The following is an 11,692-nucleotide window of genomic DNA, read 5'->3' on the forward strand; positions in this document are numbered from 1 at the left end:
TTGCGTAATTATAGTGTGACATCAAAACCATCAGTACCATGCACAGAGCTTATTCAGACTTCATCAGTTTTATCTGCACCCATTTATGTGTGTGTGTAATTCTGTGCAGTTTCATCATATGCATAGATTTCTAAAACCACCAACAGAATCAAAATACAGAATGTTTCAGCAAAAGGATCCCCTGAGCTATCCCTTTCAGGACCATATCCACACTCTCGCTCCAACTTCTGGCGACCACGAATCTATTCTCCATCTGTATAATTTTATTTCAAGAATGTAATATAGATGGAATCATACAGAATGCATTTTAAGATATGCTTTCAGTCAACATAATTTAAGGGAAATATATTTTGACCAAGGCACATACAGCTGAAGACCAATCAAAACCAAACATGTAAACAAGAAACACTTTCTTCCAGCATAGCCTTAGATTTAATTTCAGACTCTTGAAACACAACATACCTTACCCCTGCTCTCCCCCTGCCCCCACCCACATCTCTGAGACTTAGATCAAAGATAAGACAACAATGCCAAGTCACTATCCAACTTCTGAGTCACAACTTCTACAACCGAAACATAAACCTCGGTTTTCCCAGGTCCCAAGCTGTATTAAGATTTACACGTCCAGAAGACAGAAATAAATGGAAAAAATTCAGAGATGTTCTTGAGAAGCATTTAACAACCAAATCTGACCACTGGAATCACTTGAGGGAGCTTTCAAACAATCCAGTGCCTGGGCAAATAACAGGAAGGTCTATTAGGGAGCCTGTTTTGTACCAAACATTCACTCAGCTTTCACAACCATCCTGTGATACACGTATTACCCTTATTCCTAGTTTACAGATCAAAAGACAGGTGCATAAACATGAACTGGTTTTCCTAACTTTAACTGACTTTGAACACAGGCACAGTTGGCTCCAGAAGCCAGCCCTTAACTGCTGCCCTCTGCTAACCTGCCTTCCAGCTGGCCACGCATACCTCATCTCTAAAAACTGTGAAGAAATGACAAGTCTAACTGTCCAAACTGGGTTGAGAGTTTGAACAAGTTGCTTTAGCTTCTTTGGCCTTTCTCACGGGTCAAAGGAAGGAATTGGATTTTGAACTCTTAATTCAATCACTTCAATAAGAAGCAGCTTAAATATGTGGCAAGCAGGAATCAGAGCTTAATATTTGATGCCAGATTCTGTATTGAAATTGCATTAGTTAAACTTCAGGACTCTTTCTTTTAAGTGACAGGGCCAAACCTCAAAGGAACTTAAAGAAGGAAGTAGGAGTTTATGAGCTCACTGACAGTTGCAAACAAGCTTCAAGGTCATCATAACTCTTCCCCCAGCTCCATCTCCATTTCAGTCCACAACCCTCCACCTCTAGCTTCCTGAACTCGCTTGTCACCACTTTCTTATGCTTACCTTCCATGAGGTGGTGACCAAAACAGCCCCAGGAGTTCTGATATTTCACCATTATCACATGTAGATATCCAGGAATAAATGATAAAGCTATCTCCCTTCCACAATCTATATCAGGACTCTGCTCAGTTGAAGTCACATGCACAGCCCCAACCCAGTCTCCATAGCCAGGGGATGCAAGATATGATTGGCCAGTTGGCCTGTCTTAATGATGACAGTACCTCTGACTGACGGCCTTCCTGCAAAGACAGAGGGATAAGGGAGAGTGTTTCCCAAAAGGAAGTTATGTGAGCCAGACCAAAGATTTATTAAAAAAAAATTTTTTTTTGACTGCACCGCCTGGCTTGTGAGATCTTAGGTTCCCCACCAGGGGTCAAACCTGAACCCTCTGCACTGGAAGCATGGGGTCTTAATAGCTGGATCATCAGGGGAATCCTAGACCAGAGCTTTAATAATCATGTAAGAAGAATAATGCTAATTGATATTAGCTCTTCTAGGTATCTCTTCAATGCCTATGTTCCCTGCCCCTCAGTTTTGCTGGGCTGCAATTTTCTTCCCAGGAGTAAGCATCTTTTCATTTCATGGCTGCAGTCACTGTCCACAGTAATTGGATTCCCTTTTCTCCAAACTCTCTCTGCAGCATTTATTACGCAGAGTCTTTTTGATGATGGCCATTCTGACAGGTCATACCCTCTTACAGAGATGTCCCGCAGTTCCCTGTGGTGTCTGTTACTCCTTGCGGCAATGTGTTAAGCCCAAGTACAAGTACAGTAATGGAGTGAGCAGTGCCCATTCTACCCCAACATATGTCCACCCAGGACCTCAGAACATAGGTTGGCCAAACCGGAAGGCCAGGGGTTGGGCAGACGCTCTTTATTACATTCGCTTAATTGCTGGGAGGGACTGAGCCTTACACTTGGTTTGTCATTGGACCAGCTGTGATGGAACAGCTGTGGAAAGCAGACGCAGAGGAAGCCGGACAACAGTGTGACCAGGAACACACGCTCACCTGGGTACTGGGAGCCCTTGTCTTTCTTTGTCTGCCTTAGTCATTGCTAATACCAGCTCCTGGCATGAAGTAGGTGCCATCTAAAAACTTAGTGGATGAACAAATAAAAACCTCAGACCTGATTTTTTTTTTCTTCCTCTCGTTGTTCCCTAGGAGGGGTTCCAATGCAGAAGATGGCAGCTTATGGCTCATCCAAGGCAGCTCTGATCATGTTTTCATCAATCCTTCGACAAGAGCTGTCCAAATGGGGAGTTAAAGTCTCTGTCATCCAGCCCGGAGGCTTCAAAACAAGTAGGTGTCTGAGCCCAAGAGCCCAGAAGTGTTCATTCTGGAAGAGATTCTGACAGAGGTTCTGTTCCGACAGAGGTCAAATCAAACCTATTAGCGGTGGACCAAAATAGGGTTGGAATGGGTGGGCCTTTCTTAAGTGAGTATGCGCGCTCAGTCGCTTCAGTTGCGTCCGACTCTTTGTGACCCTGGGGACTGCAGCCTGCTAGGCCCCTCTGTCCATGGGATTCTGCAGGCAAGAATACTGGAGTGGGTTGCCATGCCCTCCTCCAGAAACTCTTCCTGATCCAGGGATCAAACCCCCATCTCTCACTTCTCCTGCATTGGCAGGTGGGTTCTTTACCACTAGCGCCAACTGGGAAGCCCCTCTTTCAAGCACTGATGGCCGAGTGCCCGGCTTTGCAATCTATAGTTGCTCCCCTGCCTCCTCACACCCATGATTATATTGATGTCACGTATTTTTTCAAACACCACCTCGTCCTCTCTGGAGGATATGGATATGATCTGCCTCCTTCTACCCCGGGAGGAGATGGCTGTCCTTTCTTCTCCTCTTGCTGAATTTCTGGACTCTAGGGAGAGGCAAATGACCCCTCATGGCTGAGTCCTTAGTTCTGGGCCATCAAGCATTTAATTGGTGATTTAGGCGAAGATGTAAAAGAGCAAGTCTAATAAAAAACCACACACTGGGAGAGGGATGCCTAACACGCTAAAGAACAAACCCTAGAGGTCTGAATATTAACTCAAATGCACCAGATGTAAATTGAAAAGGAAAGCAGAACTTTGTCTTGAGGTATTTGGCAGCCAGGAGTCTCCCAGAGCTGTCCAGGAGGAGCCAGAAGATGGTGAAATGGTTCATCTGGGATGGAAACCTGGGGAAAGACACGTGGCCCATCTGGGTTGAGAGGTGGGACCAGAAGTGTAGGAGTGGAGGGGAGGTGAAGTCTGGGGAGGGACTCTCTGGGTGGGGAGAAGAGTCGAGGGGAGTTGATGGGGAAGGAGGATGGGTCAGAGACGATGCCAAATGTGACAGCCTGGGAGACAGTGCGAGGAGAGCTGCCCGACAGCTAGTGGAAAAGGGGAGAATGATTAACTGGCAGGGGATTTGAGGGCTTGGTGACACAGCCCACGTAAACTTCCAACACAGAGATGTAGGATGCACTATGGACCAGACAGCAGCCCTGCAATTAAGTGATTGTTTCAAGGACCCAGTGAAATTGTCATCACTAGCATTTGGGGGCAGCTGCTCTTATCAGGCACTAGCCATTTTCCATACATTCCTTCTCGATGCTGTTGATCTTCTTTTTCAAACTGAGAAATATATCACATATACACAGTTTAGTAAATTGTTATAGAAACTCGCGCACTTAACATCCAGATCAAAAAACAAAACATTTCCAGCTCCCAGAAGCCCCCATACGGTCCTCTCCACTTTTGGCTCTCTCCTCCCGCAACATTTAACCTCCTGTACCTTCTCTAACAATTGTTTATCTGCTGTTCTTGACAGTGTTCCATGCATGCCTGCATCCTCAAACAATAGTTTGCCTTTATTAGTTTTTGAGCTTTGAACGGAATCAACATGGATGTAATCTTTTGTGTCTTTTTTCACAAAATATTATGTTTTCACAATTCTTCTGTGCTCTGCATAGCTGTAGTTCATCCATTTTTCATTGCTGTGTCATATTCTGTGAATATGCCACAAATTTTTCTACTATCAATGGGATATTTGGGTTGCTTTGAACTTCCCTGGTGGCTTAGATGGTGAAAAATCTGGCTGTAATGCAAGAGATCTGGGTTCGATCCCTGGGTTGAAAAGATCCCCTGGAGAGGGGAATGTCTGCCCACTCCAGTATTCTAGACTGGAGAATTCCATGGACCGAGTAGCCTGGCAGGCTACACAGCTCATGGGGTTGCAAAGACATGACTGAGCAACTTTTTCTTCTTTCTTTCTTTCTTCTTGGGACACTTGTGAACAATTCTGTGGAGCTCCTGGCTCACGTACTGTGGTGTATGTGTGTGTGTATGTGATTTTTTCTACGACACATACCCAGGAATGGGATGACTGGATCATAGATTTTCATTATCTTCAACTTTACTGGATAATTCTAAATTGTTCCCTTAATTATGATTCCAATTTTACTCCCATCCTTTCTGTATATGTCTTAATTTACATCATAGCCCTGAGGGGTAGGTTTAATCGACATCATTCACCAGGCGAGGACACAGCTGTAGGGTGGGTAACAGATATTCCAGCATGGACGTCTATGACACCACAATGGTGGGGAATTAGAAATCAGATCCCTTGGTGTAGTGTCTGGTTCTTTTATATCATAAACTAAGCTGCTCTCAATTTAAAGCTGACATTTGGGGACTTCCCTGGTGGCCCAGTGGGCTTTCCTGATAGCTCAGAATCTGCCTGCCGTGCAGGAGACCCTGGTTTGATTCCTGGGTCGGGAAGACCTGTTAGAGGAGGGGTAGGCTACCTACTCCAGTATTCTTGGGCTTCCCTCATGGCTCAGCTGGTAAAGAATCTGTCTGCAATGTAGGAGATCTGGGTTCAATTCTTGGGTTGGGAAAATCCTCTGGAGAGGGAAAGGCTACCAACTCCAGTATTCTGGCCTGGAAAATCCCAGGGACTGTAGAGTCCATGGGGTCTCACAGAGTTGGACACGACTGAGAAACTTTCCCTTCCCTTCACTTCACTGGCAGTCCAGTGCTTGGGACTCCATGCTTCCACGGAGGGGGCTGAGGTTCAGTCCCTGATCACAGGGAAGATCCCACCGCATGCTACACAGTGGGGCCAAAAAGAATAAATAAAATGAAAAATAAAGCTGATATTTGCTGGGCTCTCTAAAGGCAAGAGGCCAGATGGTAGAGGGCTGAGGACTTATGTTTGGAGAATGACATTTGAATTGGGAGATGAGAAAAGGGATCTTTAGGGACACACAATTTCTGAAGACATTCAAGGAGGCATCAGATTTTAGGGGTCCCTTGCAATAAAAATAGCTAGAACATTTTGCACTCCAAGCACATTTTAAGATTTTATGTGATCCCCTGGAAAAGGAAATGACAACCCACTCCAGTATTCCTGCCTGGGAAATCCCATGGAGGGAGGAGCCTGGTGGGCTACAGTCCACGGGGGTCACAAAGATGCGACAGGACTGAGCCACTGGGCACACACGAGGCAGGCATCATGATAGTGCCATTTCGTAGGCAGAAAACTGAGGCTCAGGAGTTAAGGAATTTCTCAGCCAGAGCTGAGATGAGCTAGTGTTTGGATTTGGAACCAGGTCATCTTAACAGCTTTATTGTGTATGGCCTCAAAATGGTAGGGGAAGGGCAACTGTATGTCAGAAGAGGCAGATGAAGTTTGATCAAAGGCTGGTGGCTTTGTCATCAATAAACATAGCTTCGGGGATTGTGGGCAGGGCAGGTGCAAGAATGATTAGAATGTCCATGTGATGTCCAGAGAGGGAAGAAGTGGAGAGGAAAAGAAACCCCCTAGTCTGTGAGAGCAGAGACTAGGGAAGAAGCAGCTGGAGGAACGATAGTTCATGCAAACATGTTTTCCAAGTCAAAGAAGCCCCCAGAGTGGTAACTGTCAGGGTAATCATTTCTTTAAGTATGGGTGTCAGGGTGTCATGCCTTCATGAAAACAAATGAGCGATTGAAACCCTCTTTGCATTTCCTTGAGTATAACTGGGTTAGCCAGGCTCCCTCACTGTTCTGATATCCAAGAGTCACCCAGGCTGGCAAACAAGATTCACCCCCACAGCAACCCCTGTGCAACCACACGCTTTGCAGGAGGGAGTGTGGGTTGCTACAACCTTTCTGGAAAGTAATCTGGCAGTAGCTATTAAAATTCAAAATATACCTGTTTTTTGACCAGATCATTACCCTCTGGGGACAGTAGCCTAAAGAAGTAAAGGGTGAGGACAATCTCTTTAACAAGTGGTGCTGGGAAAACTGGTCAACCACTTGTAAAAGAATGAAACTAGATCACTTTCTAACACCATACACACAAATAAACTCAAAATGGACTAAAGATCTAAACGTAAGACCAGAAACTATAAAACTCCTAGAGGAGAACATAGGCAAAACACTCTCCGACATAAATCACAGCAGGATCCTCTATGATCCACCTCCCAGAATATTGGAAATAAAAGCAAAAATAAACAAATGGGATCTAATTAAACTTAAAAGCTTCTGCACAACAAAGGAAACTATAAGCAAGGTGAAAAGACAGCCTTCAGAATGGCAGAAAATAATAGCAAATGAAGCAACTGACAAACAACTAATCTCAAAAATATACAAGCAACTTATGCAGCTCAACTCCAGAAAAATAAATGACCCAATCAAAAAATGGGCCAAAGAACTAAATAGACATTTCGCCAAAGAAGACATACGGATGGCTAACAAACACATGAAAAGATGCTCAACGTCACTCATTATCAGAGAAATGCAAATCAAAACCACAATGAGGTACCACTTCACACCAGTCAGAATGGCTGCAATCCAAAAATCTGCAAGCAATAAATGCTGGAGAGGGTGTGGAGAAGAGGGAACCCTCTTACACTGTTTGTGGGAATGCAAACTAGTACAGCCACTATGGAGAACAGTGCGGAGATTCCTTAAAAAACTGGAAATAGAACTGCCTTATGACCCAGCAATCCCACTGCTGGGCATACACACTGAGGAAACCAGAATTGAAAGAGACACGTGTACCCCAATGTTCATCGCAGCACTGCTTATAATAGCCAGGACATGGAAGCAACCTAGATGTCCATCAGCAGATGAATGGATAAGAAAGCTGTGGTACATATACACAATGGAGTATTACTCAGCCATTAAAAACAATACATTTGAATCAGTTCTAATGAGGTGGATGAAACTGGAGCCGATTATACAGAGTGAAGTAAGCCAGAAAGAAAAATACCAATACAGTATACTAATGCATATATATGGAATTAAGAAAGATGGTAACGATAACCCTGTATGCGAGACAGCAAAAGAGACACAGATGTACAGAACAGACTTTTAGACTCTGTGGGAGAGGGCGAGGGTGGGATGATTTGGGAGAATGGCATTGAAACATGTATACTATGAGGTAAGAAACGAATCACCAATCTATGTTCGATACAGGACACAGGATGCTTGGGGCTGGTGCACGGGGATGACCCAGAGAGATGATATAGGGATGGGAGGTGGGAGGGCGGTTCAGGATGGGGAACTCATGTACACCCATGGCTGATTCATGTCAATGTATGGCAAAACCAATACAGTATTGTAAAGCAAAATAAAGTAAAAATAACAATTAATTTTAAAAAAAGAAAAAAAGAAGTAAAGGGTGAGAAACACAAGGATATATTGTACAAGGTTGTTGATGGCAGCACTGCCTGAAATGGGGAAACCTAGGAACAACTGTGTCGTCCTTTGATTGAGAAGCAGTGACTAAAAACTGCTCGGTGGAAAATTCTGCAGCTCTGGTTTAAACCTCGAGCCATTGACCAGGAGGCAGGTCTGCGATTTATTACTAAGCAAGGCGACCAAAAACAAAACCTGCAAACAAACAAAAAAATACATACTATATGTTTTCCAATGAAAACACATATAGTATGATCCTTTCTGTGTTTTGTTTGTGAAAACACAAACGAAATGAAATTAAGCTGAAGTCAAACATACATGTATATGTTCATGAAGTAGGAGGGACTGTAAGATGACAGAAAACTGTGAGTGACCTCAGAGGAAATTAATTTTTTAAAAATATGCGTTTCCTTAGTATTCATTATTTATACGATAAGCAGACATCGAAATTATATTTTAAAGTAAATATATAGATATTATTTGGAGAAGGAAATGGCAACCCACTCCAGTACACTTGCCTGGAAAATCCCATGGACGGAGGAGCCTGGTAGGCTACAGTCCATGGGGTCGCGAAGAGTCGGACACGACTGAGCGACTTCACTTTCACTTTTCACTCTCATGCATTGGAGAAGGAAATGGCAACCCACTCCAGTGTTCTTGCCTGGAGAATCCTAGGGACAGAGGAGCCTGGTGGGCTGCTGTCTATGGGGTCGCACAGGGTCGGACATGACTGAAGCGACTTAGCATAGATATTATGGGGCTTCCCCTGGTAGCTCAGCTGGTAAAGAACCCGTGTGCAATGCAGGAGACCCAGGTTTGATTCCTGGGTCAGGAAGATCCCCTAGAGAAGGGGTAGGTTACCCACTCCAGTATTCTTGGGCTTCCCTGGTGGTTCAGATGGTAAAGAGTCGGCCTGTAATGAGGGAGACATGGGTTCAATCCTGGGTTGGGAAGATCCCCTAGAGGAGGGCATGACAACCCACTCTAGCATTCTTGCCTAGAGAATTCCATGGAGAGGGGAGCCTGGTGGGCTGTTCTCCATGGGGTCACAAAGAGTTGGACATGACTGAGCTATTAAGCACAGCACAGCACATAGATATTGTTAAATTTTCTATAATAAGCAAGAATTTACTTCTGTATTAAATTATGGTTATATATTTAACCACATATCATTATGTGTTCAATTTTAATGTGTTGTTTAAAATGAAAGTTATATTTATTAAATAGATAAAATCATGTTCAAAATTATTTATTTTTTAACTTTTTTTTCTTTTTTGGCTGCAAGGCTTTTGGGACCTTCCCTGACCAAGGATTTAACCTGGGCAATGGCAGTGGAAACCTGGAATTCCAACCACTAGGCTACCGGGGAATTCCCAATGTCATAGATTTAACTTAATACACAGGCATTACTGCTATATTTTTAAAAGTGGATTGAGGGGCCTGGCTGGCCACAGTCCATAGGGTTGCAAATAGTCGGACACAACTGAGGTGACTTGGCACAGATAATATATATATGATATTTTATATTGTATATAATAGTCATGAAAAGATACGTACTAGAATGTTTATGGCAACACTATTTGTAAGAGCCTCAAATTGAAAACAATCTCAACGGCCATCATAGTATAACAGATCAATAATTTACCCATGTGTGCGTGTATCTAAAGTCAGGCAAAACTCTATTCTGTTCATTGGAACAGTTGCTCCTGGGAAAGGAGCCTTGGCTTGTTTTTCCTTTTCTTGGTCTAGCTGCTGGTTACATGAGCTGTTCAGTTTGTGGAAACCTAGTCCTCTGTGCCCTGTTCTGTATACCTGTTTAAAAGAATAGAATTGCCATTATAAAGCACATACTTTAGGATTTCCCTGGAGGTTCAGTGGTTAAGACTTCACCTTCCAATGCAGGGGGTGTGGGTTCAATCCCTGGTGGGGGAGCTAAGATTCCACATGCCTCTCTGACAAAAAAAAAAAAAAAAAAAAATCAGAACATCATCAACAGAAAAAATACTGTAACAAATTCAGTAGAGACTTTAAAAATGACCCACATCCAAAAATCTTTAAAAAATAAAAATCAAAGCACTTACTTTAAAAAGCATTTGGGAATGTCCTTCCTGACAGAAGCCAATTCACAAGAGCCTTCTTCCCAGTTAAGGGTAGGACATGCCTGTTCTGGCCTTCCCAGCATCTGAGCCTCTCTTTTTTTTTCTTCTTGCATCTCAGACATCTCAGGCACGAGTCAAATGTGGGAGACGCTGGAGAGAACTGTCCTGGACAACCTTTCCCCTGAAGTGCAAGAGGACTACGGCCAGGACTATATCCTTAGCGAACGTAGTCTTCTCAGGTTAATGAAAACCTGCACTGATCCGGACATCTCCCCAGTGCTCCTGGACGTTCGGCATGCCATCTCTGCTCAGAGCCCCTTTGCATTTTATGCGCCGGGGAAATTGTCTTATCCATGGCTCTGTTTTGCTTCCTTCAGCCCTACTGGCATATTTGATTATCTTAGCAGAAAAATACATAGCTACGATAAGAAGATGCCAAGAGTATTAAGCACATCTAACTGGGAGAATGAGGCTATGTAGGCAACTCAGTGGAAAATGTTAAGCGTCTTGGAATAAAAAGAAATCTCAAGCTTCTCATTAAAGTTGTGGTTTCCTACCTTGCAGCCCCTGTGAATTCTGTTGGTTGAATAGGGAGACAGGAGGGAAGGGGACAGGGCACAACTTTTAAAAGAATGATAGCGCCATTGAGCATATGACCAAAAAAAACCCCCCCAAAACTGGTTAGAACCAATGAGGCCTATGTTGCTGGAAGATTCAACTCCCAGTGGATCGAGCCTCATTAGACAGACACTCATCGCAATGTATTAGCTAAATGACACACTCACAGGTGCCAGGGCAGTTCTGAAGCCGACCATAAAAGGCCAGAAAGCGGGCCGTGCTCCAATTCCTGAAAATCCTTACCCCTTCCCTGAAACAGTTGGAGTGACCCTCCTACTCCTCACCTGTTAGCTTATGAAATCACCCAGCCCATAAAAACTGACTGCCCCATATTTCAGGGCTGCTCTCCAAGCCTCTTGGGATGGCCCACACTCGGTCTGTGGAGCGTATATCTTTCTCAATAAATCTGCTTTTTACCTATCACTCTTCTGCTACGAGACATAAAGAACCCGAACTTCATGAAGTCCTGAGACCAGCTGGGTGATTTCAATTAAAATACAGTGGGTTTGAGGGGCTTCCCTGGTGGTCCAGTGGTTGGGAATCCACCTGCCATTGCAGAGGACACAGGTTTTGATCCCTGGTCCGGAAAGATCCCACGTGAGATGCCACAGGGCAACTAAACCCATGTGCTGCAACTACTGAAGCCTGCGCTCACTACAGCCTGTGCTCTGCAAGAGAAGCCACTGCAACGGGAAGCCCGTGTGCAGCAATGAAGACCCAAGGCAGCCAAAATTAGTCAATAAAAATTTAAAAAAAAAAGGACAATGGGTTTGAGTCCCAATCGGAGTTGCATAGTTTCAATAGGACTTACTGGAAGGGAGACGGCATTTACTTTGCCCTGGATAGATATCAGACATTCTCTCATCTAGTTCTCATTAGAGAATGGAGGTAGGTATCTTCACCCCTGTTTA

The 11,692-nt window shown here is 44.0% G+C and overlaps 1 protein-coding gene across 3 annotated transcripts in view; it reads left to right on the forward strand.

Annotated features, from left to right (window-relative positions):
* HSD17B2 (hydroxysteroid 17-beta dehydrogenase 2) overlaps window positions 1-10,700 on the forward strand; it is a 99,254-nt gene extending 88,554 nt beyond the window's left edge. For all 3 annotated transcript variants that reach the window (XM_069552541.1, XM_069552542.1, XM_069552543.1), the window contains 2 exons: window positions 2,569-2,706; window positions 10,282-10,700. In XM_069552541.1, coding sequence (XP_069408642.1) covers window positions 2,569-2,706; window positions 10,282-10,643 — 500 coding nt within the window. In that variant the 3' untranslated portion in view covers window positions 10,644-10,700. The remainder of the gene's footprint in view (window positions 1-2,568; window positions 2,707-10,281) is intronic.
* Window positions 10,701-11,692: the final 992 nt, after the last annotated feature.

This window comes from Ovis canadensis, chromosome 14, assembly GCF_042477335.2.
Source record: "Ovis canadensis isolate MfBH-ARS-UI-01 breed Bighorn chromosome 14, ARS-UI_OviCan_v2, whole genome shotgun sequence".
NCBI classification, from domain to species: Eukaryota; Metazoa; Chordata; class Mammalia; order Artiodactyla; family Bovidae; genus Ovis; species Ovis canadensis.